The sequence below is a fragment of the Larus michahellis genome, chromosome 2 (assembly GCF_964199755.1).
Source record: "Larus michahellis chromosome 2, bLarMic1.1, whole genome shotgun sequence".
Classification (NCBI taxonomy): domain Eukaryota; kingdom Metazoa; phylum Chordata; class Aves; order Charadriiformes; family Laridae; genus Larus; species Larus michahellis.
The window spans coordinates 63,276,828-63,296,436 of record NC_133897.1 but is presented as its reverse complement, the minus strand read 5'-3'; the positions used below and the strand labels follow the sequence as shown (position 1 = coordinate 63,296,436).

General features: G+C 38.9%; 1 protein-coding gene across 1 annotated transcript in view; it reads left to right on the top strand.

Moving 5' to 3' along the window:
- The window catches only part of TPPP (tubulin polymerization promoting protein), a 57,827-nt gene that overhangs the window by 2,282 nt on the left and 35,936 nt on the right, over positions 1-19,609 (top strand). The window contains exon 2 of the mRNA XM_074575690.1: positions 9,658-9,972. Within this exon, the coding sequence (XP_074431791.1) occupies positions 9,662-9,972 (311 nt within the window). The 5' untranslated portion in view covers positions 9,658-9,661. The remainder of the gene's footprint in view (positions 1-9,657; positions 9,973-19,609) is intronic.

Sequence of the window (19,609 nt, the reverse complement as noted above, 5' to 3'; positions counted from 1 at the left end):
AGGCAGGCAGTTATGTCAATTTATGTTAAGATTAGTGTATTCTGATTATTGTTAGAGGCAATTAATTGTACTTAATGTATCTCAGAATGTTTTAGAGAATAAGCCATACAGTGTTTAAACTTAATACCTTGCTCTCAGATGATAAGCTAAGATGCAAATTAAAATAATACCGGATATTTTCCTTGCTTTGCATACTTTGATTACGTAAGCCTTCAGTGTGAGAATGTGACTGTATTCACAAGCCTATATCACTGTATGAAGAACAACTTAAAACAAGAACAGTTTTTCCTGTGGTGTAGTCACTCCATGATGTCATGTCCTTTCTATTTACATGCATATTGCTTGTTGCTCTTGCATAAATTAAATGAACTCTTTTCAGCAAGCAACAGAGGGGTTTTTTTCTCCATCCAAAAACCATTTTTGTGCTGGGCATAGTAATTGAAATTAAATGCAGGTATGTAATTTTCATCCCTAGTGTTTCTCTGCTATACTGGCATGACTGCTATGGGCATAAGTGCTTTTAGGTGCCTCTGCCAGTTAGTCGAAAAGAAATATTTTGCTTACTGTTTGTATTGCCATAGTGTCTGGCAGCTGTGATCAGGGACCTTGACTAACGTGTTAGGTGCAATATGACCATGGAACAAAATATTATGATCCAAAATACAGAACATGACACTGGTACGAAAAAGGGAATGTGGGTGTTGTTAGGAAAGGATACATTGATACATGTGTGTGCATTATCCAGCTATGTATTTTCTTTCTCATATGTTAGGGCAAATGGAATTGTAGACCTTAATGTCAGACTTGCACAGTTCTGTGAGGGAAGTTCTGGTATCAAAGGGCATTCTTGGGACATGTGAATAATGTCTTGATTTGGGGGCACTTTTAAATGTATTTAACTTGAGGAAATGCTGAAAGTTGAAATAAAATAAAATAAAAACCTACATCGACCCAATATGAAAATTTTTATCTTAAGGCTACTTGGTTTTTACTATTCTTTAAATTTAGGGTCACTTCTTAGAATTTCGAAATGGCGTTTTCATTTCAAAATCAAAACATTATACAGGAAAAATCACATTGCTCTGCCTTTCCCCCAGTGCTTTCAATAAGCAGTTCTAGCTAGCTCTTCTTCTCGTCTCCCTCATGTGCCCAAATCCATAAAAAAGACATAGTAACAAATACGCCTTCAGCAGAAAGAAATTTCTTAGTGAATGCATCGATCCTGCCCATCCTAAATTGCCCATACATAGAAGCACTGCAAGAATTTCCCATTGCAGTGTAGTCTGGCTATTGGAATACTTTGAAATAGTAGTGAAAGTAACTGTAGATTGAGAGGATGTTATTGGTAAAATACCCTGATATAAATATGGCCTTTTAGTACATAGGGCCCGTACATGTAGTACAGGACAAGTACACATAGCCTGTTCAGGTTTCAGGACGCTTTTTCTGACTGGGTGTTTATCTCAAGTGCTGATGGAGCAGAACAGACTGATTTTGTGTTGGTCAGTTTTCGTGGCTCGCAGTGGTATGTCCATCAAAACAGATGGGAAGTTTTTAATCTATTGTTAGTTATTATGTGGAGCAGGTGGGCAATTCAGTTTGCTCCTGCTAAGAGGGAATCTTAACTGTGTTAGGACTTGGCAGATGGCAAGAAACCTGGGTTCTTTCTTAGTCTTGCCTGTTGTCTTGAGATTCCCTCTTCCTTTTCTTTTCTTCCTCATCTTTCCCCTGCCTCATAGTGTCCTGAGTGTTTGATAAGAACTTCCCTTGTCCTGGGTAGAAAACTGAGAGTATACAGACCAAAGCTTTGTAGCGTTACGTGGAAGATGAGAAGTGAAGAAGAATGAAAAGGAAGAAATGGATCTGCAGTACAACTGTCTTAAATAATCTTATGAAGTTAATTCTTGCCCAGTTTGACTAATCTTAAGAATATACTTGTGTGATAGGGTTCAAATATTGGAGCATTTGGCAAAATGAGGACAGAGAAACTTAAAAAAAAAAAAAATCAAGGACGTAACAGTTTTTGCTTGAATCTCTGAGGGATGCAGTCCCAATTCAAACAAGTTCTTAAATGCACCGTTGAGGAATGGTGTTCAGTGCTAAGCAAATTTTTGCAATGGAAATTCAAATGCTGAGGCCTTGCTTGCAAAAGTACTCTTTAGTTGTTGGTGACTCTGCTCATTTTTAAATTAAAAACAAATCTGCATCTGCCTGTCTCATCTGATTTCACTGTCAGAAGGACCAGTACTCGAACAGCTTATAGATGTGAAAGAACTTACTGGTGATTTAGCAAGGCAAGTATTGCCCTCCAATATTGTACCAAGCTGTAGGTAGTTGAAGAAAATCTGTACTTAAAAGTTAGTTTATTTTTTTGTATTCAGACAAAACTGAAACAGCAGACTTCAAGAACATAAGCAATCTTTAGACTACCTAATCTGACTTCGTGCATTAGTTATTTTCAGTTAGTTATCTGAGACCAATAACATACAGTTGATCAGTCTGTCTTTCAGAGATGCTTGACCAAGTGTATCTTCTGTATTAAATGGAGTGTAATGTGCAGATGTCAGGATGTGAAGTATTTGCAGCTATTCTTGCAGTTTACCTTTAGTATATCCAATGGCTGATTATTTCTCCCTAAGGAAGTCTTATTTCTAACTTGAATTGGTGTAGCCTGAATTTTCAGCTGTTGGGTTTCTTTGATAGTAAAGAGCCATTTAGTATGTGATGCACTTTCTCTACGAAGATAGTTGGATACCTCACCAAAGTGACTTCAGTCGCCTGACAAATTACATTGGTGGAATTCTTTGTCTCTCGTGGTAAATCATCATGTCTCATGATTTTGTAGCTCTAATACAATCTCCAGTTCTTCGATCAGAGGTGATGTTTTGTGGCTATTAAATCTTACAGTGTTTTCAAGGCCTGTAAGTCTCTGTTAGCTCAGTTTTTGTTGGATCTAATTCTATCCTTGTCAATAGCATCAGTTGGTTTTTAACTATAGGTGGTACACAAAGCCCCCGTCTTACTGGTGTTTGAAGTAATTTCCTTGCTATGCAATTTCTGATCTCCTTCATGGAGTGGATCTTGATTACTCACGGCTTTTGCAGAAATATTTTGAAAGGGTTCTATGGAAGTTCAGATTGGTAGTCTGCTCTGGATGGGGAAGGTAGGAGGGGACAATGTATAGTGTATGAGGAAATTAAGCTAAGCAAACTCTGCAATTGTAATGTTACAAGTTGGGAACCTGTACTCAACTAATCCTAAAATGATGATATGCTCAGCATGTTCTTTGGAGCTTTAAATTAATTATATGACTAACTACTGTGAAGAGCAGCTGTTGTCTTCCCGTCTCTTTTGGATCTGTGTTTCCCAAGTCTTTTTTTGATCCACCTTGATAAAATACCTCATCTGAACAGTTGAGGCTCCTCTTCTGTTGTGCTTTAATCCTTGTGAATATCTTTTTCTTCCTTTTCAAAACTGTTGTATCCGCTTCCTTCTGTGAAGGCCGTTCTAGACGCTGGTTTGTATCCTTGTGTGGAACTGCAGAATATTTGTGTCCAGATTATTTCTTCATCTACCAAAGCTAGACAGCAGCCCAGCTGAGCTCAGGATGAATACTTAGTAAGTGGAATCCTCAAAAGTGGTAGTCGCATAATGGAAAAAAATGCACAATAAGAATTCACCAGTGTATAAATGAGTGGTGGATACCTGTATTTGTGCTTCTGCCTTCATAGTTGAAACCTTGTGTAAGTTACACAGTGGTATTACAGTATATTGTAGAGCTAGTTAAGAGTTATTTAGTTAGGTAAAGAGTTTTTGTGTAGTTTTAAGTGTTGTCAGGTGAACGCGTGTCTTTTAAGAGAAAAACCTTCTAATAGAACTATTGCTGATAAAGGTGTGTGTGTCTGTGTATAGGTGTTTCATTTATGCATATATAAAGAGGTGATATTTTATGAAGTGGTTCTTTGGAGCGAAGGAGTGTAAATTACAAAGAACTAAACTCAGTTTTGTATGTAAGTGATGTTGTAGCAGTCACTTTGCGGGTGGATAGCAATAGCTTTTAGAAATAGAATAGTAAGACATTTGTCAGCAGTCAAAATGATCTCGGTGCTTGATAGTGTGTTTTCTAAGGTTGCTCCTTTGATGGCCTATCACGGTCTGAAATACTGTTTCGCTAAGGAGGAACACTGCGCACCTTGAGTAACCACCTTTTTTGTTACTCTGTGTGTGTCCTACTAAAGATCTTCACGTAGCGGTGTGATCTAGCCAGCCGTGCCCTTGTCCATAGTGCCAGGTACCTGTATATTTTTAAGAGACCTTGAGGTTCAGTTTCTCAAAAAGCCTTATGAAAGGATTTAATTTTCTTTAAGTAAAGATGGGTTTAAATGTAGATAGAGTTGTGTTAGCTTTGCTTGGTCTGCAGTGTTCTTTGCTCATTTTCCTTCTGTTACACGCTAGGGAAAATGGATGGCTCTCATTCACTTGAGCATCACATGTGGAGAAATATGCCCAGAGCAGAACTCGGAAGAGAAATGCTTTAACTCTTGCTCCTACTGATAGCTGTGAAGGAAGCTTAAGGAAAGCTTCAAGAGCATTGTCTAAAGCATTGCATTTTATTAGGAGGATGTTGCATTTCTCCAGCTGTTTATCCCTTCTCTCAGCTTGAATGTTTATGCACGAATGTGGGAAAAAGATTCCATCTGCTGTACTTTGTCTCTGCTATTTTTATTTGGCATAAATAATTACAGACAGAAAATAAATGAGAATTCCCTTTAACTGCAATTCTGTAATGTTTTTAAAACATGAGGAAGATAGATCAAGTACTAAAATAAAACAGATGCAGTCAGACAAATTCAAATGCCTTGAACAGCTTGATAATGAATCCAATTCACTCATAAAAATAGCACCTCTCATGCTCATTGAAAACTTGCTTTCTTTTTTGCTTGGGTTGGCTGGGAGATCTTTAGAAATTTTGGATGGCAACTGTTTGTGGTGCAGTAGATAAGTTTTACCAACAGTGCAGAAACAGATTCTGATAAAAATTACACATTAAGCACTTGCATGCTTACCAACACTTGATGTGCAGGAAGGATTATCAGGAGAATGGAAGATGAAGCCAGGTTACAATTAACATAAAACTACTAGGGTGTGTGCCTGTGGTCAGAATTCTTTCTAGTATGCCTGTTTTCTATCTTTCAGGTTTAAGACCATCTAAGAAATACCTCTATTTGGTAGTTCGGCTGGTCTGAGGAGCTGAGAATGTAGGTGTGGAGAGTTTGAGGCTGATGCATTTATAAGAGAACAGTGCAGAAATAGGAAGCTTATTCTGAGGTTAAAACAGAAGTGAAATTGTTAATGTTAAAAACATATGGTTCTTCAAATCTTTTTGCAGTACCAGACTTACCTCACCTTGCTGGCTATGTTAACTGCATTGCAAGGGGTCTACCGTCTCTCTCCTTTCCCCCTACTCTATTTCTAGTTTTCAATAAAATCAGTAGATTCCTAGCTACCGTTTTCTTGAGCATTCATTCAAATGTCTGATGCGATCACATGCATGAGAGATGCTATCTGACTGCATGTAAGAATCCTGTTTTTCTTGGCCAACTAAATAGATGTATAGATGCTTTTGAGGTTAATCTGTTTTATTTTCTCCGCTTTAGAACGTGAGGATGCAAGGAAGATCAGCTAGATGAAATTTGCCCATGAGCTAGGGAATTTTTTGGTCTGAATGCCCATTACAAGAAGCAAAAGTGGTGGAAAGCCTGCATACTTAGCTTAAGTACTGGCAAAAATGGAATAGAGTGCTTGTAAGATTTTTTTTTTTCTTTTTCTTTTTTTTTGTTGTTTTTTTTTTTTTTTTTTAACCTGCTAGTAACATTTTGCAGGTAGTAAAACAGTATCTTTGCTTATGAGTCTAGAGTTTGTGCTGTGGATTACCTACTTGCCCTTCTCACTTGACAAATCAGGGAGACAAAAAGTGCAAGAGAATTGCTGACAGGCAAGAAGGTTGCAGAAATACTGTCTCGGGAATTAACTTACGTCTTGGTGAATATTTAGAATACAGTTAGGGTACCTTCTCCACTCTACCTTGTGGCCAAAACTCTACGGTATGACTGTAAACAAAGCAGAACCTTGGACTTTGCATAAAAACAACAGCAAAAGGAACTGCAAAAAAGGACTAAATCAAGGACAGAATTTGTAGATTTTTGTTGCTTAGTTGTCTGGGGCATATGGTAGAAGGGGTTAAGAACTTATGGAGAGATCAGGGCTAAGATTGAAAACTTGAGCAGAGATTCCATTTTAGGGCTATTTTATCCAAGTTACTGCCTTTGGGCTCAAGATGAGGAATTTACACTGTGGACTTTGGATTTTAGCTAGAGGATGACCCTGATGCGCAGCGTAAACCTAACTTTGGGATCTTGTGGAGTTATGTTGCAAGTTGCAATGCAACTCGGTGTTGCACGTGAGAAATAAGGTTGGCATATGCATAGGCAAGCATTACAGGAAGGGAGTAGATGTTAGGAATGCCATTATTGCATTGCAGCTGTGCCATTGTGCTATTTAATCTTTTCTCCAAATTCATCAATCTCAGCAGTCTTCTCAACAGAGGTCTGCTTGATGCTTGAATGTCTTCTGCCGTTAGAAAGTTTGAACTGAAAGTTATCCTTAGTTCACAGGACTTTTCACCTCATTTTAGCCAATTCTTGGTTAGTAAATATTCTAAAAAACAAATGGTTTTACAATAAGCTGCCTTTTCTATTAACTGGATTGTATCTGAGGCTGTAATAAGTATCTACTGTAGTGTTGTAGTCTTTTATGCTGTCTTAGACAAATATGTTCTTATTCATGTCTGTGACAGTAAATGCTGCAAGAAGACTTCCATTAAAAACTGGTTTTGTAATACTTGCTGCAAATGAAAGCAATTCAACTTATATTGGGACAGAATATTCCCTAGCATGCTAGAGGCAAGCTAGATGAAGTAGATGAGAAAGTATATGGTATAGCCCCAAAAGCTAGACATTCACACTTTTGATAGTTTCCTGTTGATTTTTTTTTTTTGAAGCATTTTTAGGTATGGAGATCATAAACTGGGTTAATACATTTGCAGCTAGTGAGACTATGTTTGTATTTCCTCCGCAGAATCAGAGAACTTCATAGCACTTCAGAGCACTCCATGCAATAATGTACTCGCTTTACGTGGCCTAATAATTAAAGCAGTGTAGAGTATGGGTCCCAGAGTCCTCATTAAGTTCTGACTCTGGCAGCGGAAGAGTCATGCTTCTTCATCCCTTTGCTTTGGTTTCCCTGTCTGTGACACGGCAGTGATGCTAACTCCTGTTACAAATACTAACCTGCCTGCACTTCCTCAGCAGATTAGCCACACGTTAGTTCTCAGGGACCGGGCAGGGAAGGTGCCACAGTGAATCCTTACCAGGTAGGATATACGCATATTCTGTAGAGTTGCGTAAATCGGTGAAATTGTTGGCAAAAATACTCTGTGTTTTAGGAAGTCTTCGGGTCTTTCTTGTTGGTGCCAGGAGGTGGTCTACTTCTAACAGGAATTCCCCCAAATCTAAATCAAGGCCATACCAGAATTCCTGCAATATGCTGACGCCTGGAGCGGATGTGGATAAGTGAAAGAGTGTAAATTAATATAAAACTTCCAGAAGAGCTGACAGTTGGCCAGTATTGAGGCTTCGGGCTTATTTATAGGTACCTGGTATTCGTGCAGCTACACAGCATTGGCAGCTGGCATTCACAGGAACAATAGCTGCTTGTCCCCTCGTTTTTGAAAGAATACAGATTAATATGTGACTCTATCTAGGGGAGTTCTCCCAGCTGTCTGTCTGCAGATGAGTATGTGTTGTAGTCTCTGGCTGAAAGGAAGTTTGATGCTATGAGAAAACTTTTTCTAACGGGTTAGGCATGTGCTAAGAACACAGATCTGCATTTTCAGTCTATTTTAGCATGAGTTAGTCATGACCTCAGTCAGATTGATCCCTAGCTTAATCTCTGTCTGTATAGATATCTCTGTCTGTATAACGTGCTGTATTATTTACCTATTGTAGAGTGAGAGAAGGGACAAGACCTGTTGTTTCATGATACTAAAGGAGTATTACATGATACAGACTACAGCGGTTCATAACACAACACCTATTTGTCTAAATATTCTGTGGACTTCTGGAACTGCGTTTTTTTGCGGACATTTCTGTTCTTTCACAAAGCCTTCTGAACTCTAGCGTCTGCTTATACCGCTTTCTCAATGTCTTATATGGCTGCTTTTGGTTATTAAAAGGTTGTTTCTGATCATGAAGCTTAACAGTAACTGCTGCTTAGCAGGTAGTTATGGTTAGTTCTGTTGCAGCTGCAGGAAAGGGGTATGCCTTGGTTGTTAAGTGACCGATGTTAAGCAATATCACAAGAGGGAGAATTTTAGAATTGTTTCCATTGGCGGAGTTTGTGTTGAAGTGCAGTATATAGCCAAAAGAACTTTCTATCTGCTGCAGAAATAAAACCTTAACTAGAAAAACATACCAATCTTTGCACATGTTAGTCACATACCATGTACAGCTGTGACTTCAGAAGAGAGGTAATGGGAGGGAATGGGAGAGGTAAGTGTTTGCCCTTATCCAGTATTAGCCAAAATTCTGATACCTGAAGCACCTCTTTATGGGTTAAAATTTGTAGCAGCACCACAGATGTGAGTCTGGGCAACAGTCTGCGTGTGGCTGTTGGAACAGGCCAACAGTGCACCCTGTCCCTAGGATTTTTATTTCTGCGACGCTGAGAGCGGATGGGCAGAAGGCAAAGGCTTCTGTGGCGTGCTTCTGGTGTGTTAGGGGTTTCTTCTTTATGAAGGCCCCTGAAAATAATTGTAGTGTTCTGTTGCTCAGTTTAAGGTTTCTTTTAAAAAAGGCAAACCTATCCTCCATGAGCTATGATAATCTGAAAGTTACTGTGGTAGTTTGAAAGTTGTTCTCTGTAGTAATGATGTCCCTTCTCAGTGCTCCTGCATCATGGATGTGTTCATTTCAAATGAATTCCACAGCTACAGGTCTTTGGGCATGAACTTGAGAAATGAATGGTTTTGTTAACAAACTTTTCTAAGCATTTCTGAGGCTTCCTTACTTGTTAGCCCTTTCATTATATAATATAAGGGTTATTAACAGCAATATTTTTGCTGCACTTTCAAAATATTTCTTTTTGCAATAAAAAATAATTTAAGAGCCACAGTCCAGAAAATGAAGGGCTGCTTATTTTTCCTTCAGAAATAAAAGTAGGTAGAGATGCCTACAGTGTAAAGAGCATACTTTTATTCAAATCAGTAGAGTGACTGTGGTGATTGTAATTTTCAAAAAAAAAAGAAAAGAAACAAACAATGAGTGTTCTCTCGTTGGCTGATGTAATGGTGGTGAAATTAGGTTTGTGCCCTGTTTTGGAATGTTCTTTCCATGCCCTTTTTTTTATGTGCTATAATTTTTTTCTAGATGGGCAGAGAGTTACATAGTTCTATTTATAGGCTGTTGTTTGGTGGTGGAGGGCACTGAGTTCTTGCCAGCTTTACAGACCACTTATTCTTCATACGTTGTGACATGTAGCTTAACAGAAAGTAAAGTAGTGCGAATTAATGTAATGAGTTTACCCTCCTCTTCTTTGTAGCACAATGGCTGACAATAAAGCGAAGTCAACCAAACCTGTGAATAAGACTCCTCCAAAGTCTCCTTCAGATCCAGCAAAGGACCGAGCAGCAAAACGGTTATCCTATGATTCAAACAGCTCCCATGAGGGAGCTGTGGCAGGAGAAATAAGTGCTCTGGAAGAGGCCTTTAGAAAATTTGCCATCCATGGTGATACAAGAGCCACAGGAAAAGAAATGCATGGGAAGAACTGGTCAAAGCTATGTAAGGACTGTCATGTGATAGATGGGAAGAACGTGACAGTTACAGATGTTGACATTGTCTTCAGTAAAATCAAGTAAGTTCCTTTCTGCCATCAGTTCCTTGTCTCCTCAATGTGTTTCATAGATACCATCTAAATTTATCTTCTGTTGCTTACAGATGTTGTGAGGCACTGTATGTCTCTGTCACAATTGATCTTTCTTGTTCCTTTATGAAACTGTTCCTTTGTCTGAAGATACAGCTTTCAGCTTCTGTCCTGCTATCTTAAACTGACTTCAGCATCACAGGTGTTACACCGTACAAAGAGGTATGATGTGATCAGGGCAAATGCAGGCTGTTCCAAGAAACATATTGGTTTTTGACTGCAGTAAATGATGCGAATGTTTCCTGAAGGATATCTGACTGAAGTCAGGATGTAGTTTTGCATCTTGCCAAAACTCAGCCTCAGAGGACAAAGGCTAAGGTGGGATATGTTCTAACAACAGTCCTGATGTCCAGCACAACACCTACTCAAGTTTAAAGTGTAGGGCCACACCACACTGATTGTGAATTTGTGATGCAGACCCATGTCTTTCATTAATTGGTTAGGATTATCTCATTAGTCCTGTCGTATTCTTGTGAGCAGATTGGAACTTTAGTGAAATTTCTCCCTAATTTGAAAACCTAAGCAGGCTTGATCCAGAAACTCATCAAATCCAAGGGAAGACATTCAGCTGTTCCAGCATATTCCGTATGAAGCCCCAAATAATTTTTTTGTTCCCACTTTATGTGTAGAATTGGATTATTTTCACCTTCCCCCTCCCCCTGGTGTCTGAAGTGGTAGTCTTGTCTTTTCTGCTTTTTATAATCACAGTAACGGTTTAAATTGTCTCACACTTCATTGTGTTGAGGAACATGCTTTAAGGGAGGTCCCTTAATTGTACTTGCAGCTTGTAGGAATATTTGTTTGGCTTGTGCTCTCAACTACTGTGGTGTAATGCTGGGGTGGACATGCAAACTGTGTTGCTTACGAGGATAGTTGGGAAAACTTGCTACAAGCACTGACCCTTTAGAGTGCATCAAAGCACAGAAGGGCAGAGAAGAAAAGGCCCTTGATCTTGAAAGGTTGTCTAGTCTAACATGCACCGATAGAATTACATTACTTATTTCTTTCTGTATTTGTTTCTTTTCTCTTCAGGGATCTTATCTAGGCAGTTGAAATATGCACACTCCAACCCTCTTGTTCTTGTATTAGTCTACTTTTTCTTTTAGGCCCTACATGAATTTTTTGGAAGTTGTGTTTCCAGAGTTTGGTATACTTATTTGAAACAGACATTTAGGCTGTAGGGCTGTTTGTTTCTTTCTTGATCTATGATAGACAATGCTGCCTTCATTTTCAAATTTTCTTTGGCTTTCATCAACTTAAAAATTCCTCTTGTACCTATCATCACAGGAAATAATAAATCTTAGCGCCACTTTCTCACGTCAGCAAGTTAGTGACAGGACAGCCCCATGATAGGCCATAAACAGTTGTGCAACATTAGCGGATATAAAGAAGTGTGAGTTTTGGTGCCTGCTGGGCTAGAAGGAATCCGATCCTGTTCTGCAGGAGTGAGTATGAGGTGGCAGGGACCTGAGGCTCAGGGGGAATGTCAGCACATGTTCAGTCTCAGCTCAGCTTGGGGGTTCTTGTCTCTGCCTCCGTGGGAGGTGCCTGTTCAGCAGTTTCTCCTGTGACTGCTGCTAAGCGTTGTCATTTCTCTTGGAAGAAGAACGCTCTTATGTCTAGCATTTAATAGTTTAGAAGGTAACTGCATCGAATGCAAAAGCTTTTTTTATCTTAATTGCGTATTAATTACTTGCTCGTTCCTCACCTGTATACATACGTATAACATGTATTTTGTATATTCTTCTCTTTTAAACTTTTTTTTTAAATTAATATTGCTTAAATGGCAGATGGGGAAATTTACGATAGCTGAGATTTGCTGTCTTTACTGAGGAGGTCTGTTTTTTCACGTGCATGCTTTCAGTAGGTATACTTCACATTTTCTTAAGTGTTGGGTGGAGGTTTTTTTACATTTTTGTTCTTGAGAGCAAGATGTCAGCAATTCTTTTTAGTCTAGATTACATTTATTATAGTGTTTTTAAGTTTTAACAAGGGAAGATTTAATGGCTGTAGTTACTCAGGTGTTAGTAATGTGCTGTAACTTAGGAGGCTTATGCATGGGCTGAGTATAGAGGGTTTCTTGAGCATGTTTAGACAATTACGTCTCCTTGCTTTCTCTTTTTGCTTCACGTTTAACCCTAAGCTAAAGGATAATGATAGATTTGGTGATGCATCAAAACAGGCATACTTGCAAAACAAACTCGTGCTCGTTTCCATTTTACAAGCATTTTTCCCAGCAGAGCACTAGGGTTTTTTGACAGCCCAAGTGTTTCCCCATCTGTGTTGAATGAAAAACATTAAACACTATAAAAGAATTTCCGGCTCCCCAGAAAGTGCAGAGTACTGCTTCCATGCCTCAATAAGCGTTATGCTTATGGGTGTCAGAAGGTTCTGTACTTCACTGTTGTTCCTAAGTTCTTCAGCTAGACTGTGTCTCCCAAGATGGACTTTGGCCTGGGATTCTTATGGTAAGCTGGTGGATCTTGGCAGTTGTAGTCTGTCCAGGGAACACACCCAAATATAAGAAGATATCTTTGTCATACCCAACTGCAATTGCCATCTAGCATTGTGATAGAACTTCTAAACAGGTTTTCTGTTGGGTTTATTACTGGGAAACCACTGTGTTTAGCAGGGTTTGTTTTCTAGCCAGCTATACTTACAGTTTATGACAACGTCAAATGTTGTTCAAACACTAGAAAATAATTAATCTAGTAGAATTGTTCTTTGGATTTATGAATTACTATGTCTGTGTATAAAGCCCATGTTTGTCATCTTGCTAGCTCTCCCAGGCTTCATTTATTGTTCTGCTACAGATATTGCCAAAATAGGTAGGAACTATACACATTGCTGATAGTCAGGGTAAAGTAACAGGGAAATTCGTAACAGATAGGTTTACCTAAGAGCTACTGAAAGATAGTGTTTTATTCACTGGTCGGTAACTTCCTCTGCTGCAGGAGAGATTTTATCAGTTCAGTCCTGAGAAGTAATGAACATTTTTGTAGACTCAACACCGCCTTCCCCACCTTCGCCAAATCAGGTGAACAAGCTTCTGAAAGTTTTGAATATCCATGGTACTTTTTCAAAACTGGGACTATATGTCTGTCTTTCAGAGATGAGGTCAATTAAGGTTAAGTTTATGTTGTTATGAAGGTTGAGAAAATTCTGGTAAACCTTTGTTACAAATAAGAAAATAAGTGCAGAAAGCTGGTTTCCTTCTGCATGAGGATGGCAGGTCAGACTGAAGTGTAATCTGTCTATTTATCTTGCGTAAAAGGTCTGCTGAAGGCCTTCATGTAAGGACAACATTTGTATGTAATTTAGGATGAGAAGGAGGAACGGTCTAATGCAAAGAATGCACAATAGGAGACGTGAAATAAGAATTGCTAGAATTGCATTGTTTGTAAAGATGTAAACTGGGTGATCTCCGCCCTCCCCCACCCCCTACCCACCCTCCCCTCCAAGTATTTTTGTTTAATAGTAATTTGTAGGTCCTTAAGGGTCTTACAAATCCTTCCAATGTGGTGGATTGTAATATAAGTTGTGTGTTAAAAATTGATTTAAGAGATGTCTTTTTCTGTCTTTTTTTTCCATTTCTATCTTAAAAACTTTCTATTGTCAGTTCAGAAAACACAAGAAATTAATCAGCAATGAATTTTGTAATAGAATTACTTGAAATGAAAAGCCAAGGCCTACTTGTGGGAGTAGCCATGCATGTGAATATTTAAAAGTTGCATCCCTAGAGATCCGAGGAAAACCACCTACATTTATGACAAGTACTTGGATTGCAGTTGAGATAAGCTGCCATTTCTATAATAAGTAAAAAAGTATTTTTATTTTTTTTATTTTTAGGTTATAAGAACGTACAATAAAGACATCTCATATGATACTGTTATCTTTCTGTGCATGTTGCACCTGCTAAAGCAAAAGAAACTGTGAAGAATGAATTACAGAGTTTTACAATATCTTGTGGGATGAAATCTTTTAAAAATGCAGCAAAACCAACAAAAGTGTATATAACTGTAAATGCAATTACGTAGTGAGCTTTCCTTACTGTATTTTACAGTTTCACAGTCAAAACTTGAGATGTTGGACTCTTCTTCATATGTTCATTGGACTGCATACAACTGTAACGCTATGATTGCAGGGTGAACTTTCATTTCAAAGATAGCTTAAAGTTAATGTAAAAATCTCTTTTGCTAATTGGTATCAGGATGGCTTTGTCTCTTGGCAAAAATGAAGCAACCCCTTTTATGAAAAACCTGCTCATATCATTGTTTTAAATATTTTAAGCCTTCTTTTTTTAGGAAGTAATTTTTTTTTAACAGGTCCCTAAATTCACTGCCATACTTGAAGGCAAGGATAAGTAACAATCTTATTCTATGACAAGGAAAGTTTTAATAAATTACTGTATGTGAAATTTTAGTAACAGGACCAAAAATAGTATTTCACCATTTTTGTAATGATAATAACTTCAATTTCCCTGTAGGTCAGGCTTCTGCTAAAATGTAGGGTTTAGTATAAATATCTTAGTAATATTAGATCATTTCAAGCACTCCTTTTTCACATACTGTCTGAACATTATATAGACATCTTTCTTTTATATTTTGCAAAGTAAGAGGGATAATGCAATCTGGGTCTATTGAATTTAGAGACATACAACTTGCAGACATACAACAGCATTTGAAAATGGATGGTTTTCATGAAAATGGAAATTCCATGTGTGTCTTTTTAGTAACCGAAGCAATTGTCTTCCTTCTTGGAATTTATCCTCGTTAACCGACTATTTCTTTTATGTTACTCTTCCAGAGTTGCAAAAGTCTGTAGGCTGTGTGTCTTTTGTTGTGCTTGCAGAGTGCAAATATGGGTTTAGTGAATCTTGTTGCCTTGGAGAAAGCAAGCTCATTGGTGACACAGGAGAAGGGCACAGAAGTTCTGCATTTGGTATCAAAAGCAACATGTGGCTACATTCTTCTTCTTAATCCAGCAAGACAGTGAGACACAACAGTCTAAGAACTTCAGGGTTTTTGTATCAAGGAAAGCACAGTACCCAAGAAGAATAGATGTTACTGATCTCTGACCAGCATTCTGGCATGTTGCCTTAGGAACTTAAATTTCTTTGTTTATTGGGGTCAACAACTGCTCTGTCAAATTTGATATGTTAGGTATGCCATACACATTACTTCACTTGTTGTATGTAGTTAATATGGTAATAGTAATAGCCCTGATATAAATACCGCTGCTCTTATTTTAGAAGTGTTCCCACTCAGCACTGCAAGAATATGGTTTAAGTACTGCCATAAAACTGCTAATTCTATGACATTATTAGGTAGAAAAATAAAAATATTTCTGTTTACACTGGCATGTTACTATGGTTGCAGGCAGGCCTGAGTGACGTCACGTCTTGGATCCATTGTGAGCATTTATTTAGGTAGTTGTCTCCATGGAAACATTTGTTTGTTTTGATGTTACTATGTGTTAAATTTTAAACAAATTTTTGTGGTTCTATACTGGATTGTTATTGAAGGCTAGTTAATCTACAGAAGCTTTGTAAATATATCTTACTCCCCTCCCTCTAAAATATTTTTGGTAAAAGATCAAGTGAAAGCATAATTGTCCTCTCACATTCCATTAATAGTTTCTTATGTTGCTTTAACATGTTTTCTTGTTGCTGAGGAAGCCATGTGTTCTAAAGGCCAGAAAACTCTCCTCCATCTTTTTGAGAAAGGAAGGTTTTGTTCCCATGGAGAATCTTCACAACACGCTTTATTGTGCCCTTACTTTTGAGCAGTCCCACCCATACTCTATCCTTAGTACATCTTGCCCAGTCAGCTGTTTCGCTGAGTTCCCACAGTCCGGATCAGTCAAGTCCCTACAGGAGTGCTTGTACCTGGGACCAGCTGGGTCTTAATTCAGCAGTAGTTCACCACCACTGCGGCACTGTGGAAGAATTAAAATAGATAATGTTTGCTCTAATTAGCTGGCAAGATAACTCTTGGCAAGAATGAGTACATGCTTTCACCCTTTGTCAACTGTAATAGAATTGTTGCCTTTTCTTTGTATTGAACAATTACGATGCATCTTGCTTTCTTAATATAGTTGAAAGGAGTATTACTTTGACGCCCACACTCATTCAAAATAACTTTCTCTCCCTGAGGTTTCGCTGAAGTAATTTGTATTTAACGGAGATCTTACTGAAGCCCCTCTTAAATTTTTAAAATACGTAAGTAGATATGAAGTGGTCTTTATATATAAATTAAGCACATAGTAGCTGTAAGTTGTGTTTTACTTCCTTACTGGAGAGATTCTTTTAAAAGTGACATAGAATCTGATTTATGTAATCCTACTTTATGCATGAAATAGGCATAACAGTTAACTTGTGTACTTTAATATGTCTGTATCAGGAAATAAGTTTTAAGTGGATATAAAATGGTATGCAGAGCATAATCTATGCTAATAAATCTAACTCTTCCAGGCAAATTGTGAAGAAGTGCAGTTATATGTAGAAATGTAGGTAAGTTACAACAGAAAGTGTTCTTTACCACATCATCTATATTTTATTTTAATTGAAATTAAGATCCAGTCCTTTCTTGTCCAAGATGCCAAATGTAATGTTGTCTTTTGCACTTTATCCTTGAAAAGCTTTTCATTTAAAAAAAAAAAAAAAATCAGCTCTTCTCCCCCTTCTGCCAAGAGGCATAAATTCTAAAAGTGAAACAGTGATCACTTATGAGAAGAAAGATGGATTTAGATTCACTTGCTGTTATGCGGGCTTGTTTTGTGCATGCAAAATGGGTAAGTTCTGTACCCCTAATGATGGATGCTGATTATGCTTTTAAAAACACCTTTTTGTGTGATTAGACATCACGTGAAAACTTACAGATAACAGTGGTGGGTGATTCATTTCCCAGCTGATACAGAATGCCGCATGATATCATACATGGTACTATATAGCAGCTTGCTTGGTATTTGCTACACTTTGTGGCCTATGCCGCTTGTGGACTATGGGGACTTCTACTGGTTTAGAGTAGAAGTAGGGGTCTGATAGGAGATCTTGCTTCCTGGGGTTTTGGAGGGTTTTTTGCCCTTTTTGCCTTTTTTAAGTCAGCCTAATTTCATCATACTGCACCATCATTTAAAATTCCCTGTTTTTCATTTATAAAAGCGGCTGTGTGAAATCTGTGTTAGTTATATAAGTAAGTAACTGTTACTTAAGTAGGTAACACGTAAGTAACATTTTACTGATTAACAAACAAGTATTTTCTAGACTGTTAAACATCAGCATAGACTTTGTCTTTTGTTTTCCATGGATTGAAGTTTATAATTAAGATGTAAAAGGATGAGGCAGCACTGTCTGCAGCAAGCGGGTGACTGTAAAGTTTAGGATCCTGAGAGGAGTGGGCCAGGTGAATAACAGAATTACAGACCTGGACTTCAGAAGGGCAGATCTTGGCCTGTTTGGTTTCCTGCAGGAAAATGCCCTGGAGGGCAGGGGGGCCCAGGAGAGCTGGTTGATCTTCCAGACGGAGTCCTCAGAGCACAACAAGGGTCCATTCCCATGCACAGGAAGTTGGGCAAGCATGGCAACAGGCCAGCATGGGTGAACGTGGAGCTTCTGACTGAGCTCAAACGCAAAAAGGAAGTAGAGAGAGGCTATGCGGGAGGAATATAGCCCATGCATGAAGGAACAGAGTGAGGAGAGCAAAAGTTCGGCGGGACTTGAGACTAGCCAGGGAGGTGAAGGACGACACGAGAGGTTTCTGTAAGTACACTGGTAGCAAAAGTGTGAGCTGACTGCTCGGTGTGGCAGGGGAGCTAGTGACAAGGGACATGGAGAAGGAAGAGATACTCAACGCTTTTTTTGGATTCCCTTTTCAACTGGTAGGGCTTTCCCTCAGGATTCCCAGGTCCCTGAGCCTGTGGGCATGAAGCAGTACCCACAGTAAAGGAAGACAGAGTTAAGAATCACTTGAGCCAATTAGACAAGTTGATGGGACCAGGTGGGATGCATCCAAGGGCGCTGAAGGAGCTGGGCAATGTCATTGCAAAGCTGCTGCCTAGCACCTTCAAAAGGCCCTGGCAGCTGGAGGAGGTTCCCAGTGACTGGAAAAAGGCAAACAGTGCACACATCCGCCAGAAGGAGGATGCAGGTGACTACAGGCCAGTCAGCGTAACCTCAGTCCCTGTGGAGGTTGTGAAGCAAATCGTCTTGTAAGCCCTTTCTTAGCACACAAAGGACAAGTTGATTTGGAGCAGACAGCATGGATTTGCCAAGTCATACCTGATCAACCTCATTGCTTTCTATGATGAAATGACTAACACTGTGGGCAAAGATGTGTACTATACCTTGATTATGGCGAGGCCTTGGCCCCAGTTGCATCATCGCTAAATTGGTGAGGTATGGGCTGGATAGCAGGCTGATAGTCTAGGAAGCAGCTCTGGAGATGGTGATGGACAATAAGTCGAACGTGAGTCAGCAGTCCTTGCAGTGAGTGACTTTTGGCAGCAAGCAAGGGCAGCTGCATCCTGGGCTACATGAGTAAACGTGTGGCCAGCGGGTACAGGGAAGTGACCCTTCCCTTCTGTTTGGTGCTTGTGAGACTGTATATGGAGTGCTGTGCCCAGTCTGGGGCTCCCTTGTGCAAGAAAGATTGATACACTGGAACAAGCCCAGTGTGGGGCCACCAAGACGGTCAGGGGCTGGTTACGGTATATGATGACTGTGGCAGGGAAAAAAAAAAAGTTTCTTTATGTTCCTGTGTAAACAATAGGAGTTAACTTCCCATTCTGAAGTTAGAGGGGAAATTTTATAGGAATAAAGCACGTGAGTATGTGTATGTGTTGTTTGACTCCTAAAATAGGGACATGCGCTAGAAATCATCCGTCTCGTAAAGAAGACTAATATACCATAAAAGTTGTAATTAAGCTATTTTTAATCTGTCTATGTGTATAAAGCTACTAAAAGAATTAAGATGTGGTCTGCTTAGGATGTGATGCTGGTAAATGGAAGCATAGTGCATTCGATGTAGTTTTTCATCTTCCTCCAACTTTAAAAAAAAAAAAAAAAAAAAACCCAAAACACAATGGGCTGACTTGGGAGACCCCATTTCTTGTGTTCTTCCCATTATTTAGAAGTTTAAGAGGACTATTTTACAACTGAATCGGAGCAAATCTCGTTAAAGACCAGTTGTAACTAACATTAAGTTGAAGAAGGATTCACCAACACCCCAGCTTAAAAAAAAATGTGAGTATGTACTATCTTTCCTATTCTGTTTCATCCTCCCCACCAACGTAAAACTATTCCTTGGAGAAGTGTTGGCACATTGTTTTCAACTTTGTGGAAGGCTGTGTTAATCAGGCTACTAGATCCCCTGATTTGGAGTTGCTTGGAGTCTTGAAATGCTTGGGAGCTGGAGTTTGGGGCTAATATTACAGAGGAGGAAAAGAAAGGGTCGTTTGTAAATGCTAAGTGTGTATCACCTGATCTGCCCCTTCAGGTTGGGCACTGCATGGTCTCATCTTGATGGAGTTAGATCTGGGCCAGGCAGGTTTAACTTATTAATTTGAAATT